The sequence below is a fragment of the Channa argus genome, chromosome 3 (genome assembly GCF_033026475.1).
Source record: "Channa argus isolate prfri chromosome 3, Channa argus male v1.0, whole genome shotgun sequence".
NCBI lineage: Eukaryota > Metazoa > Chordata > Actinopteri > Anabantiformes > Channidae > Channa > Channa argus.
The window spans coordinates 2,125,946-2,141,027 of record NC_090199.1 but is presented as its reverse complement, the minus strand read 5'-3'; the positions used below and the strand labels follow the sequence as shown (position 1 = coordinate 2,141,027).

Genomic DNA, 15,082 nt, shown 5'->3' with positions numbered 1-15,082 from the left:
TTTCAAACAGGTAAAGTAATTACTCATAATCTGGCTTATTAAATGCATTGAAGTGGTTCTGCATCAATTATATCTTCTATTTTTGCAGATTTTATTTTACCACCATGTAAAATGAAACATCTGTCAATCACCTGTCCTCATGATGTAAACAGACTGCACAAGTTTATGTAACTGTGGCTTTTTTTGGTTCTTGTCTACTGTATTAGACAATAGACTGATTTCAAATGGACGAAATTCTACCCACAACACACTGTATTGACAAAGTAAAAAGTATTTTGAAGTGCAAATGGATTCAAACTTTAAAAGCTGAAATATTTTTAAGTATTCAGCTTCTTAATTCAAAGCCGTGTAGAATCTTGTTTGGCAGCAGTCTCAGCTTTAAGTTTTCGTGGGAAGGTCTCTACAAGCTTTGTTTCACTTTAACTGTGCTCCCCTCAAAGCGAGAAATAAAAGTTTAAACACTTCCTGTTCTTGGCACTTTTTCAAGGAGTGAGCCCATTTCGTCAGTCCAGGAATTCCTTTCCCACTTACTCCCAACTCTGCAGTTATCGGGACTAAAAACAAGAGTAAGTACAGTTTTTTTTCCTCTTAATGTACAGCAGCCAAATGTCTACCACATATTTATGATTAGGAGTTTTTATTTATTCATCCAACACATGAATACAAATTTAGTCTATTTCAAGAAAAATAACAGGGCCAGAAAAGACTAAAAGTGAAAGTGAAAGTCTGTAGTTTTACATAAATGATTGTGGGAGCAGTCAGACTCAAACAGACACAATCTGCAGTGCGTCACAAACATAAAACCTGATACCTGAACTCAGCCCGAAGGGAACAGTTGGTCCCTGAGGGGTTTGGGTCAGATTTGGAGAGAAATTATAAACCATGTTCTAATTCACGTTGGGCAGGTTAGAATGAACAGGCATAATTGTAAATATTTATAATAAATCAAACAGAATCCACATTTGTTCTTTATTCCAATATAAACTGATAGTAAGCACTAAATCAATGAGCCTATTGTGGCCATGTTACTTTTGTTCAGGTACTTTTAGTCAGGAAAGACAGCACACAAACTCATCTGCATCAGGTTCAACCAACACACCCTCAGGCTCAAATCTGTTCAGACAGAAAAATGCAGCTTGATTCACTACAGGAGCAAACAGAGCAGACAGGAGACAAGGAGACTGAAAATCCCGATAATTCAACTCCCACCAGGCAGTTTAGAAATGCATGGATTCAGATGATGGATTATTTGTACATAAATCATGGGATTAAACATTGTGAGTTGAAACAATGTATAAATGTTCCCAGTGATGGTGTCGCATTAAAAGATTACTGATAAACCACAGGATTCATCAGAGTGAGGGAAGAAAAGAGCAGCAATTAGCAGCCAGACATTATAAAGAGCCACACATTTCCTTCAGGTATTAGTAAAGAACAGAAGCAGAGTGAAACCACAGTGGATATTAGACTATATTACAGTACAGCACCAACTCTGCTGGATGTGTAACACAGGAAGAGTTTTTACCCGTCTCTGCTGCCTCCAAGTGGCTGTAGCAGGTTTACTCGTTAAAGACTAACACTGACCTGTGTGCAGATGGCCGGCCTGTGCTGGATGCCTGTGGTGCTGACCTTCTTCCTCTCTGCTGGGAGCAGTGTGGCTGCTGTGGACCAGAACAGACTTGCTACAATTGTCAACGGCATCTTGAGGCAGTGAGTGAACATTAATATTTATTGTGTGAAAATAAGTCTCCTACTTTCAGCATTTATCTTTACATGTGGACAAAAATGTTTCAGTAATATCCAAGAGACATTTGAGGTGAGACAGGAAAGAACAATTTGACAAAATAATCCTGCTGACCTCATCCTGCAGCCTTTAGCAGAGGATGGAGTGACTGCGAGGTAACAGATTAATACAACGGATCAATAATAAACTGTCAACATCTGAAGAACCAGACAAAACCAAACCCAGTGCATGTACGTGCATGATGAAAAACCAGCAGACTGGAGAACTGGCATGTTCCCAGTGCAGGTCTGTCTCTGTAAGTCTTCAGTGTATCAGTACGTCAGGCTTTTTGTCTCATCAGTAAGGTAAAAAAAAATGAACTCAAGAAGTAAATTAGCGACAAAACAGCTTCACGTCATTGACACTGTGCTCATCTTATTCCTTTGGCAGGTATGGAACACAAGGCATGTTCAGCCTGGCTGTAACAGTCCCAGACAACCTGAACCAGAACATTAACCAGGTCCTTCAGCAAATCCTCCAAAGCGACCCTGCAGACAATGTGAAGAACAAGGTCAACAATGGGGAAGTGTACGTCGGTACCAGAGTGGTCGCAGCCAAGGTTCTGAAACATCTTACAGGGGGCGCTGATCATGCAGAGTCACGTGTTGTGGACAACCTCAACAACTTGGTCAACGGCCGTAATAATAATGATCTGATGCTTTTCTATGTTTACGCCTCCCCATGTGTTGAAAAATGTTCCAGTGACACACACAGACTTAGCATCCTGGAAAGGATAAAGCCCATCAACCAGTGGCCTAATCGTGCCGTCGTGTTTTCAAAGATATTTAGACCCAATACTGGTCCAGGCAACACCGACGAACAACGTGGAGAAGCTCTTCAGCGGCTCGGGAGCTCAGTGGGTCTGACCAACATTTTCAGATGCGATGGAAGCCGTCAGCTGCAGTGCACCAGCTGCTATAATGAGCGTGAGCGTAATAATGTGGCAAACTATTGCATTTCAGGTTAAGAACAGTGAGATCGTCACAGGACTGCTGTGAATTCTTCCCAATTCCAACACAGCAGCTGTTCATATCTGTGGATTAGTGAGGAACTGAGCTTGAATTCACAGCAGTCCCATGAATCCTCTGTGGCAGACATATAGAAGTTAATCTTCTTTATATATTCCTTTATTTCACAGCACTGCATTCAGTGCCTCTTTGGTTAGTGAAGGCTTCAGTCATTTGTTTTCAGTAACCTAATTATCTCACTGATTCCATTCTTCTGAAAAGCATCAACAAATATTATGTTCTGTTCTAATTAAAGGTTAATTCTGCATCCACTTTGCTCTGTCTGTGCATCAATCATCTGGCCCTGAAGTCGGTTGTCTGTTACCTAATCGGCATAGTGAAAGCAGACATGAAAGCCACATTTTTAAATATAAGTTTTATTTTATTCACACAAGTTTTTCCTTGCACTAGTTTTGTACCACACAGAAATATGGCCAAGGCAGCAGCACTGTACAGCTTTTCCCAACATTTAAGTAACATAAACCAGACTGGATCCAACTTTGTCCAACTGCTTCAGCATGAAACCAAAATATTTCCATGTAAGAATTGATGATAAAGACAAAGCATTGAAGTAATATTTGAATAATTTGAATGCATAACCTGATGCCAAAATTAAGTTAAGATATGGACTGTTAAGATGTAACAGAGAAACATGGGAAGTTTTGGGAAAAAAATGAGGGTTTAACAAAAAAAACAAAAAACAAAAACAAAAAAAACAAAACCACACAAAACACCGGAGGTAACAGAAAACACAGAGCTACACAAAGTATGTACAAATCCAAACGAACACTAGGAAAAAGGAACAAGGACACCAAAAGGCAAACAACAGACCAAACTTCGACCACTAAGCGATACACCACAAACTTAAGTTAACAGTAGGGAAAGAACGACTAGGGAACAAATTGAGAACCGGTATAAATCCAGATTAGAAACAGAGATACAGAATCAACACTCGGGAAAAGACTGAGGAAACAGAATGAAAAGAAACACACCAAACCTCAGAGTCCAAATCACAGGAGTCAGGATTAAACAGGGGACAGCTCAAATCAGGGAAGTCAGGAGTTGGGTGTGTCAACAGGGACTGTGGGAAGAGCTGGACCTAAATAGTGAAGGGGAACAGGTGCAAACAATAATGACTGATGATGAAAGGCAAAGCTGGTGAAAAGGACTGAGGCAGGAAGACGGAGAAAAGGCTACAAAATAAAAGTCCAAGGCAGGAAGTGGAAGTGAGGGCCAGATCGTGACAAAACGTAGATTAAACATCTGGATAAGATGAGGTTTTATAAGACACCGTGACTTCTGCAGAACACTGACAATGTCATTATCCATAAATAAAATAAAAGTCTTTACCTTCAATCTGCAAGTCAGACTGAACAGTCACATTCAATCATGTTCTTTTTACACACATTAATAAAAAAGCCTGAAAAACAGCCAAAGTAACAAAACATTTCAATAAAATAAAAGTGCTGATGTCCCAGAAGGTTAAATACTGATCAGTAACCTTAAACCCAATACAATAGCAAACCTTATCTCCATTCTGCTATTGGCAAACTCTAGAAAATGATGTTCTATATGTCAAAACAAGGCGTCGTTTGGTCCATGGTGCTAAATGGTAACGTTTGGTTGGTCACGGTCTCTGATCTGCAGACCACAGAAAGTACCAAGCAAAGACAACACAGCTTCTGCTGATGGCTCAAAGATGTCGGGCAGGCATTTGTCCAGCCCCCAAACCTCAGGCCCGATGTGTAAACTGGACTTAATCTCATATACAGTTCTTTCTGTGGTGATGTAAACCTTCATCTGTTCATCAGAGGCTCATGTGAAGTGAACACCTCTGTTAGGCACTTAACATGTTTAGGGTCACAGGGGGCTGGAGCCTCCTGGTGGGGGTGGGGTTACTTGTAAATTGTTGTTTCATACAACATAGTAAAAAACTATGATTAATATGATTCTAATTTATCATTCGTTTCCAATCATTCAACAACTGTTACAACAAACTCTCTGACTGTTACGCCCAGCAGGGTAAATCTAATCTTCCCTCACACATTAGTATCTTACGTAATACGAGACACAATGTTTGTCTGCTGATTAAAATGCTCAGTCACACTCCTTTTATGTCACTTTATCGGTGAAGTGTTGACACTTCTTCTTTCCCATGTGTCTGTCCGCTGAAATCACCACCTCGAATCTGCAAGTCACAATCAACAGAGCGATGTGGGTTTACTCTGACCAAAACACTGGGCGCTTCTCACAGATGAAGGAAAAGCTCATCTAAGTCCGAAAAAGGTTTAACAGTACACAGAAGAGGAAACAAAATGCACGGCTTGACAAACTTGCATTCAGAAGGTTTTCAGAGCCCCTTCACTTTTTTCAGCCTGATACTACAGTTGATTAAATTCCTTTTTCCTCATTAATCTACATTCCATCCTGAGAAGGTGAAAACAGGCACTGTTGAGAAATTCCCCTCTTAGGGAGGCTGCAGTCCATTAGGACCAACAAGTCATGCCACAAGAACAGTTTGACACTTAGTTCCACATTAATGTTACTTGTGCTCTGTTGTTATATTTCTTCTGTGTCACAGGACAAACATCTATTTTCAGTCTATATTTATCAGAAACATTCACTGACTATTTGTGGGACCACTTGTCTTTTGTAATGCTTCCATGCTGACCACAGCTGTAGCCGTTATGTTTTCAGTTCGTCCATTCATCCCACTGTTCATCTGCCCGTTTGTCCCATTCTTGTGAACGTGAGCTCTCAGGAATACCCTGAGGGAAATTTGGCACAAATGTCCACCCAGACTCAAGGATGAACTGATTAGACTTTAGTGGTTAAAGGTCAGAATCACTGGGACCTCAAGCCCAACACAGTCTCACTGATGCTACATCTCAGAAAACCTTACAGGGCATTTTATTACATGTGGCACAAAAGTCCACATAGACTCACATGTATGAACTGAGTCTGAACAGACACAATGTTGGTATGTTGGAGAATATGTTGTACTTTCTCTGCAGATCCAATCTCAATCTTGAAATTGTATTGTATTTCTTATATTGTTTGATAACAAGGACATTTCAAAGAAGGACATTTTAATATTCAAAACATTTTGCCACTTCTTCATGGAGAATGTTCTACCCTTCTGGTCATTTCCACAGCTGCAGCTGTACATCACTTTTATGAAAAGATTTTATATTAAAATTCGAATTTCTCAGTTTGTCTCTTACCTGCTTCGTCGAGATGAGATGTCCACACTTTTTGTTTTCATCTCGACGAAGCAGGTAAAAGAAAAACTGAGAAATAAACACTATGATGAGTGATGAGCAGTAAACCTCATACGCTGTATTGATAATAACACCAACCTGTTCTTCCCTCATACAACTGCTTCAACTAACTTATTACACAGAGCAAACAAAAATTTCCATCGAAAATTTGTACATGCAAAGAAGCAGTTTACCAGCATGTAGCATTTACAGTAAGTACAAAATAAACCTTCTGCTATAACAGCAGGAAGTTGTTTCTATATATGCTGTTGACTCTTTACACGTTCTCATTAACACATCTGTACAACTTTTGAACAGTGGTATCAAAGAGACAGAGTGAAACTTGAACTAGCACCCAGTCCTCCCTCCCCCGCTGTCAAACTGCTTCATTTTACTCGTTACACTCCACCATGCTCTGCACAGCTCTTCAGTAGTTCTAACTATCAAATTAAACTCAATAAGAAGCTAATAAACTTACTAATAAACATACATTTTCTCTGATTGCTCAGTAGGGCAGGTCACTTAAAACACTTTTAGAACAGACTCATTACACTGCTGCCAGTGCAGTGTAATGAGTCTGTGTCACTGGAGACTTCCACTTAAAAGAGGCACTACTACTGCAGCCCATCCCAGCCAGCTTTAGGTCAGAGGTGGGGTCCACCCTGGACAGGTCTCTATTCTATCTCAGGGCCAACTCATAGAGACATACACAGACAGACAACAATTCATACTCACATTCACACCTACAGGCAATTTAGAGTCAGCTATTAACCTAACAAGCATATTTGTAGATGCAAACTCCACACAGAGGCTGCAGTCAGCCGGGGACGCAAACCTGAACCTCTTTCTCTTCCAGAACTGCACCATAGACAACATCTCTGTCACTCTTCTACATTTATCATCAGCCATCCACTCACAGTTCTCTCCACCAGATGAGGATCTTGCTAACTTCTTCCAACACTGCATCACTCTTCTCATTTTCAACTCTGACTGAGGACTACATATCCACCCTCCTCCTCTCTAACCATCCGACCACCTCCTGTCTGGATCCAATGCCTTCCACTCTCCTTCAAGCAGTTTCAGCCACAGTAATACCAGCCATTACACAAATTATCAGCACATCTCTTACAACAGGCACTTCTCCTACCTCATTCAAGCAGACCCAGATTACTCCCTGCTTAAGAAGCCTTCTCTTGAAACCTCACTTCTGGAGAACTACAGACCAGTCTCTCTTTCATTTCTGGCCAAGACCCTGGAACAAGCAGTCTTCAATCAACTCTCAGACTTTCTTTCCCAGAACAACCTCCTTGATGTCAACCAGTCTGGCTTCAAGAGGGGTCACTCCACAGAAACAGCACTCCTGATGGTCATGGCAGGCTGCAAAAGCCACAGGCCAGTCTTCTCTCTTCTACTCGACCTATCTGCAGCCTTTGACAGTGTGAACCATCAGATCCTCTTGTCTACACTCTGTGACTTGGGGATCAGCTCGAGACCAACGTCAGTCTTACTTATCTGGACGAACCTTCAAGGTATCCTGGCAGAGGTATATTTCTAACTCTCATAGACTCTCTTCTGTTGTGCCGCAGGGTTCAGTTCTCGGTTGTTGGTCTTCGTTTTTCCATCTATGCTACATCCCTGTGTTCTATCATTCACTCACATGGCCTTTCCTATCACTGCTATGCGGATGACACACAACTCTTCCTGTCCTTTCCACTGGATGACTCCACTGTGTCATCACACATTTCTGCCTGCCTCTCCGACATCTCTGCCTGGATGAGTGAGAGACATCTTCTACTCAACCTCTCCAAGACCGAAGTCCTTGTCTTCCAAGCCAAATTCAACACAACACAACATCAGCATCAACATTGGATCTGCAGTGCAGTTATCATCATCGACGATCAACTGAGCTTCATGAACCACATCTCCTCAGTGTCTAGGACATGCAGATTTGCCCTCTACAACATCAGAAAGATCAGACCCTACCTCACAGAATATACAACCCCAACTCATTGTGCAGGTGCTGGTCATATCTTGTCTTGATTGTTGCAACGCCCTGTTGATGGGGTCACCTGCTCGCATCAGGTTCAGAGACCTGTCTCTTGCCTAAGGGTGGTCAACTCAACAGCTCCTGCTTACCTCACCTCCCTCAGTCAGGTCTACAATCCCTCCCAGCCACTGCGCCTCTGCAATTTCTTGCACTTGCATCACATGAAACAGAAACACTTCTTTTAATAGGACTTAGCTTTGACTTAGATGCAAAGTGTTGCTTACACTTTGAATAAATTCTTCTGTCAAATTACTAACTCTAAATGTAAATGTAAACTAGATACATAGCACTGGAATTGCAGTGTTGGCCATGATAGCAAGCTCTACATAACAGCCACTTTCATTGTCATACTAGCTAGAATCACAATTACCATTCTATGCACAGCTCCCCATTTCTTTTGATCACAAAAACTAATTTAATAAGCTTTATCTTTGAGGAAAGATTCAGTGTTTTGCTTGGTTGATTGTTAGTTCACTAAGAAACCGAATAAAGTTTAAAGGGGTTTTGGACCAACAGATTTGTCTTAGTGATTTCATCTGTCTCATCAATCACTGTCACTCCCTCCAAAATGTACTTATGCATTATTTCATTTGGTACTATGTATTTAACAGTTGGACTTAAATGAAGCTACTTCTGACGCAGGCTGTTTAAAAACTGCCCCATGTGCGGCATTCAGGATGTCAGAACTGAGACAGACAAGACCTACCACAGCTTCCTCAATCTAACCTCTTCTTTTTGCCCAAATTAGGGTGTAGTACCACTCTGAGGGTTTGGCCATGACGCAGCAGACAGACCCAGATACCAGTTGGTGAACTCAGTGCAGCTTCTAGCATTTTCAGTCAAGCCCTCCGCTATAAAATGACTCCTTTTCCTGACTGCTCACACTCAGAAGAGAGGAAGGGGACATCATCATCCATCAAACTTCATTCTCCAGCAAAACAGGTAAAAGATGTTTTTTAACAGTTTAACCCTAAATAACACAACAAAAGTGCAAGTTATTACTTACATTAACAAACTGCATTTAAAAATGTATCATCCAAACCATTAACATTTTTCATTTTACATTTCAAAGCATAGTTAAACTCTGGAACATAAAGTTCCAATCACAATTAAAACAAAAAATGTTAGGTAAAATATATTAACCCTGGCCTCTGTGCAACTTTTAGCATCATTTTCTCTGACACTACTTTCTACCAAAGAGACAATCCAAGGTAGTCAAACCAAACGACTTTGGATGCAGTGTTGTCATCAGATCAGATTCTTAAACTACTTTAGTTTTCAACCAGATAAGTGCAATAATCACCTGTTTATTTTGACATGCTAACATGTTGAAGAATTACACCTTATGAAAAAGCAGCAGATTAGCTCATAACACTCCACAGAGCAGCTTCAAATTTTTAAAAGGGAAAGTCCTGATTTTTAATTATCTGCGATGATGCTGTTAAAATCATTAATGAGAAGATGATGTGTGGTCAGATGGCCGTCCTGTACTGGATGGCTGTAACACTGGCTGGGATTGCTGGAAACAGTCTGGCTGATGTGGACCAGAATGAACTTGCAACAATTGTAAATGACATCTTGAACAAGTGAGTTTGACTATCCTGTTTTTTTTTTCTCTAAACAATGCTTTCAAATACCTTCAGTAAAGTACAAGCAGCTCAAAATTACAGCATTTAGGTAAATGTACCGTAAACCACTGCTTAACAGATGCACCATATAAATATACTGCTAATTAAATCAAAATGGAGTAAACCAAATAACCTTTGATTGATTTCAGACAAATCTCTGTTTCTGATCAGTGCAACTTATAACCTTTAAAGGACGCATTCGCCGAATTTTAACTTGCTTCTTTTGGTTCTAGTTTGAGTAGTACATGTAAATAAATGCCAATAAAACTTCCCTCTGACTTCCCTATATCAAAATATCTCCCTTCTTTACATGATAAATGCCTCCAGAAGAAGGTGATATCATCTGGAGGAGTTTTTCAGCTTGAAAATTGGTCGCCCTTTAAAACTGTATCTTATGATCAAACATACCATGATCAACATTTTTATGTTTCCATTGACAGGTACACGCCAACCTACTCTAAAAAGAATGGTAACCTGTAAGTAAACTTTCCTTTTGTGTTTATTTCTACTTACATTTTTCTTTAGAGCAGAAAATAGTAAGAAAGTAACCAACAAGACCACAAAACACAAGAGGCTGACATGATAAATGGTTCATTAGACATGAAATCTCCATTTTCCCACTTGTGTTGCTAGGTTGTGATTTCCAACACTGTTTTTCAAATCACAGTTTGTAAAGTACATCTTACATTTTGGACAAGTGGTTTAGCTTTGGTAGGTTTCAGTCAATTGTGTTAAAAAGCATTTCGAATGAGAATTGGCTGAAATTTACAGTCAGTACATTTTGTTTGTCTGTTTTCTTTGACAGACGAGAGCCCATGTTCAGTCTGGCTGTGAGCATCCCACTCAGCAGTAAAACCAACAAGTATGATGTCAGTCAAGTCCTCGACAGAGTTGATGCTGTAAAGGATACAATTATAACAAGATGTGAGGTGTACACTGGCACAAGACTAGTGGCAGCCACACTTCTGAGAGCGGATGATGTTTTGGAACAGTGTCCTAATGGACGAGTGCCATGGGTTGATGTTCTCGAGAAGTGTCCTGAAGGAGTTGTGACATGGGCTGATGTTAAGAAACGCTGCCCTGGTGCACTCCGCGGGCACACAGCTGATCATTCAGAGTACCGAGTCCTACAGAACTTTAACACTTTGCTCAGCAATAGAAACAAAGATGATTTGTTGCTCTTCTATAGTCTTGCCTCCCCGTGTGATCAAAGATGTACAAATCCAGATGATCACAGCAACATTCTCGACAGCGTAAAGCAAATTCTCAATTGGAAAAAGTATGCTTTTGTGTTTTCCAGGGTATTCAAACCCCGTGGTAACACCTCAATAGAGCCAGCTAAGCTCAATCAATCCCTGGAGCAGCTTGGAGGAAGCATTGGTCTGAAAAACGTGTTTCGTTGCAAAGGAGAAAATCCAATGCAGTGCACAAGCTGTTCGGAAAATGGAAAAGTTGCACCTTTCTGTTACTCAGACCAGAGCGTGCAGAATAGTGTAGAAACAGGAGATCAAAATGCAGACGAGAAAAAAAAGCTTGAGATTTTCTCTGCTTGAGAAAATCTTTTCATTTCCCCCTTTTTGTTTTCTTTTAATTGTGTTTCAACATCTTGCAGCTGTGATCATATGATACAAAATGCCGGAAGTTAAAATGTGCATTTCTAACTTTGCACATCTGTGTATGTGTTTGTGGGAAGAAATTAAAGTTGCTTTGGATTGAAGAGTTTTACATATGAAGGTAATATTACGTAAAAACATTTCTATTGAATTTAAGTTGCTTCTTTTGGATCTAGTATACGTATAAATAAATGCCTTTAAACTTCCCTCTGACTTCCCTATATAAAAATATCTGTCCACTTCTAGCTGAGAACTGCCTCCAGATGACATCACTGTTGGAAGAACCTACAGTTCTCGTTGCTCTCATGGAGGTTGTAATCATGGTCAACCTGCTTTTCCAGGGCTCCTCCAGATGACACCATCTGAACTCCCAATGAGGAAAATCTCCTCAGACTGATGTCATCTGGAGGAGTAAACCCAGAGAAAACAATTTGAAAATTTGTGAAGTTGCCCTTTAAATATAATGGTACAGTTTATACCACTTCTATTGCCAGCGTAAAGCATCATATGTTCTTCTTGTTAAAGAGTTGTTATCTCTGTAAATCTCTATCAAATCCCTTGAAATTCTTTTCTTGCTGAATTAAAGCTTGGCTAAGCATCTATTCTCATCTGTCTGTGTGTCACCAGTTTTTACAGTTTGGAGCCTGTAGACAATCAGTCTGATCTAATGGAAAACACTTTTTTATTTTTGCATGAATGTGTTTGAATGTTTTGAACAGAGCACATCAGCTGCTGGAAATAAAACCAATATGGTAGCCCGTGCTTCATAGTGTGAACAGCCACACATTAAAATGAGTAAAAGTATTTACTTACAGTTTTGTGTTTATAGCTGGATAGTAAAAAAGTATCCAGATTCCTTTGATAAGTCACCTCAAACAGACTAACTGAGAATAAAGCTTTTGGTTGACACACACATTATATCCAAGTATCATCTTAAATGTATTTACAGTATCTTTTCTAATTACTACTTAAATGTAAACTACCCACCTTATTTTATTTTTTTAGTGGTCATTTGAGTAAAGTAACTCTTTACTTCAGGGGGAAATAATGACCTAATTCTAAATATACAGGCATTTTACCAAGTACCAGTACATTTACCAGTTCATTCTGCACCAAACAGTTATTGGAGTCCTAAACACTTACCAGTAACAGTGATGGTGGTCCCACTTTAACAGTACCCCTTACTGAAGATTTCAGCCCAGTGTGTGAAAAGTTACTATGAAATAATAATGAATTTATCAGACATTACACAATGGAACATTTCCTGTAGGCCTAACCCAACCAGCCAAGCTATTCAAAGTGTCTTTTACAGGACAGGCCCACAGTAATGCACAACTCTAACATGTTTGAATAATAGCGTGGCTCCACCCTGTTTGACTCTTCTTAAAGAAATATCACGTATTGACTGCTTTGACTGTTGCTGCACCGCACACTAAGATTGAATCAGAGTATTTCTCAACTTTCCAAGGACGAGCAGGTAAAAGAACTTTACTTGGCTGGATTTATGATTATACAATTATGCCTTGAAAGGCAAAAATTAGCTTACACTGGAGGTTTATCTACAGATTTAGCCAGAGTATATTGATTTTAAAATGTCACACTACAATAACTAACTTACTGTGTTTGAACAACAATTTTAAATCAAAGACACTAACAATAATGCAAAAATTTCCCTGGTTTATAGTCTTACACATTTTGCCTGCTTTACACATTTTTACTGCACCAAATGAAGTTTCATTAGTCCTGACATGTCAGAATGTTTGTAGGTCAAGCAGAGGTTGTTAAAGAGAAACTACATTTTTGCTGCACAGACACAGCAGTGGGACACTGAATTCCCCTATATTTCCTGTCATGAGATGTCGTCCTTATGCTGTAAAAACACGTCTTCTGTTGTGTTTAACATCAGATTAGATATATATTACTAAATGTGCTGCACTAATATAACACTTTTCTACCTATTGGCACTTTACACTGCTTCTTATTCACCCATTCACACACCAATGGGGGAGCTGCTATGCAGCTGGCCAACAATTCAATTTCAATTCAACTTTATTTATATAGCGCCAATTTACAACAAAGTCATCTCAAGGCACTTTAGAGAATAAAGTCCAGACTACACAAGTATGTAGAAGCAACCCAACAAATCCCCCTTGAGCAAGCCCTAGGCAACAGTGGAGAGGAAAAACTCCCTTTAATGGGAGAAACCTCCAGCAGAACCAGGCTCAGGGTGGGCGGCCATCTGCCTTGACCGGTTGGGGTGAGTGGAAAGTGGAGAAAGAAAAGAAAAGAGCAACGAAAAGCAACAACAAAACAACAAAAAGCAACAACAAAACAACAAGAAAAGCAACAACAAAACAACAAAAAAGCAACAACAAAGCATCGTACAGGTTGTAGGATATAGAATTAATGGTATACAGTGGTGACAAGTAAATGTATAGAGAAAAGCTAGTTCAGGTTGAGTGAGCAGTTTAACTATAAGCTTTATCAAAAAGGAAGGTTTTAAGCCTAGTCTTAAAAGTAGAGAGGGTGTCTGCTCCCCGAATTTGGATTGGAAGCTGGTTCCACAGGAGAGGAGCTTGATAGCTAAAGGCTCTGCCTCCCATTCTACTTTTGCAAACTCTGGGAACCACAAGTAGGCCTGTATTTTGGGATCGAAGTGGTCTAATCGGGCGATACAGAACTATGAGATCTTTTAAATATGATGGAGCTTGACCATTAAGAGCTTTGTATGTAAGGAGGAGGGTTTTGAACTCTATTCTAGATTTTTTGGGAAGCCAATGAAGAGAAGCTAGTGAAGGTGAAATATGATCTCTCTTTCCTAATCCAGTCAGCACTCTTGCTGCAGCATTTTGGATTAATTGAAGGCTTTTTAGAGAGTTATTAGGACACCCCAGAAGTAAGGAATTACAGTAGTCCAACCTAGAAGTAACAAATGCATGGACCAGTTTTTCGGCATCACTTTGAGACAGGATGCTTCTAATTTTAGCAATGTTCCGTAGGTGGAAGAAGGCTGTTCTAGAGATTTGTCTTATGTGACGTAAATGCCAAATCTTGGTCAAAAATAACTCCAAGGTTCCTCACCGCAGTACTGGAGGCCAAAGTTATGTCATCTAAAGTAACTATATTGTTAGACAGCATATTTCTCATGTTTTTAGGCCCAAAGAGGATGATTTCTGTTTTGTCTGAATTTAGAAGTAGGAAATTGTAGGACATCCAGGTCTTTATGTCTTTTAGACATGCTTCAAGTTTGACTAATTGGTTAGTATCTTCTGGTTTCACAGATAAATAGAGCTGGGTATCATCTGCATAGCAGTGGAAGTTTATGGAATGTTTCCTAATAATTTTGCCTAAAGGTGACATGTACAGATTAAAAAGTATTGGTCCTAACACAGAGCCCTGTGGAAGAGTCATCATTAACATGAACAAGTTGGAATCTGTCTGACAGATAAGATTTAAACCAATGTAATGTGGTTCCTTTAATCCCAAATCCATGTTCTAGTCTCTGTAATAAAATGTTGTGGTCAATGGTGTCAAATGCGGCACTAAGGTCTAGTAAGACGAGTACGGACAGTCCATTATCTGAAGCGAGGAGAAGATCATTGGAGACTTTTACCAGTGCTGTGTCTGTACTGTGATGAGCTCTAAATCCTGACTGAAAGTCTTCATACAAATTATTCCTGTAAAGGTGATCACATAATTGTTTTGCAACTACTTTTTCCAGGATTTTAGAAATAAACGGGAGAT

General features: G+C 39.8%; 2 protein-coding genes across 3 annotated transcripts; both read left to right on the top strand.

Annotated features, from left to right (window-relative positions):
* Positions 1-409: 409 nt before the first annotated feature.
* LOC137124497 (uncharacterized) lies at positions 410-3,063 on the top strand. The gene is made up of 3 exons (XM_067499573.1): positions 410-566; positions 1,595-1,710; positions 2,174-3,063. Exons 2-3 carry the CDS (start codon positions 1,595-1,597, stop codon positions 2,748-2,750), a joined length of 693 nt encoding a protein of 230 aa, XP_067355674.1. The 5' UTR covers positions 410-566; the 3' UTR covers positions 2,751-3,063.
* A 5,815-nt stretch (positions 3,064-8,878) lies between these two features.
* LOC137124487 (uncharacterized) lies at positions 8,879-11,946 on the top strand. Of its 2 annotated transcripts, none has more exons than XM_067499561.1 (4): positions 8,879-9,039; positions 9,559-9,683; positions 10,166-10,201; positions 10,531-11,946. In XM_067499561.1, the coding sequence occupies exons 1-4, from the start codon at positions 8,956-8,958 to the stop codon at positions 11,276-11,278; spliced, it is 993 nt and encodes a 330-aa protein (XP_067355662.1). In that variant the 5' UTR covers positions 8,879-8,955; the 3' UTR covers positions 11,279-11,946. The 2 variants fall into 2 exon arrangements, with proteins under 2 accessions (XP_067355662.1, XP_067355663.1); XM_067499562.1 differs by having other exon boundaries at positions 8,881-9,039; positions 9,574-9,683.
* Positions 11,947-15,082: the final 3,136 nt, after the last annotated feature.

Excerpts from the sequence above, each read along its gene's own strand:
- LOC137124497 (XM_067499573.1), top strand. The coding sequence starts at position 1,595 with ATGGCCGGCCTGTGCTGGATGCCTGTGGTGCTGACCTTCTTCCTCTCT. Across the intron at positions 1,711-2,173 it reads GTCAACGGCATCTTGAGGCA|GTATGGAACACAAGGCATGT; the intron begins GTGAGTGAACAT and ends TTCCTTTGGCAG.
- LOC137124487 (XM_067499561.1), top strand. The coding sequence starts at position 8,956 with ATGACTCCTTTTCCTGACTGCTCACACTCAGAAGAGAGGAAGGGGACA. Across the intron at positions 9,040-9,558 it reads TTCATTCTCCAGCAAAACAG|ATGATGTGTGGTCAGATGGC; the intron begins GTAAAAGATGTT and ends ATTAATGAGAAG. Across the intron at positions 9,684-10,165 it reads GTAAATGACATCTTGAACAA|GTACACGCCAACCTACTCTA; the intron begins GTGAGTTTGACT and ends TTCCATTGACAG.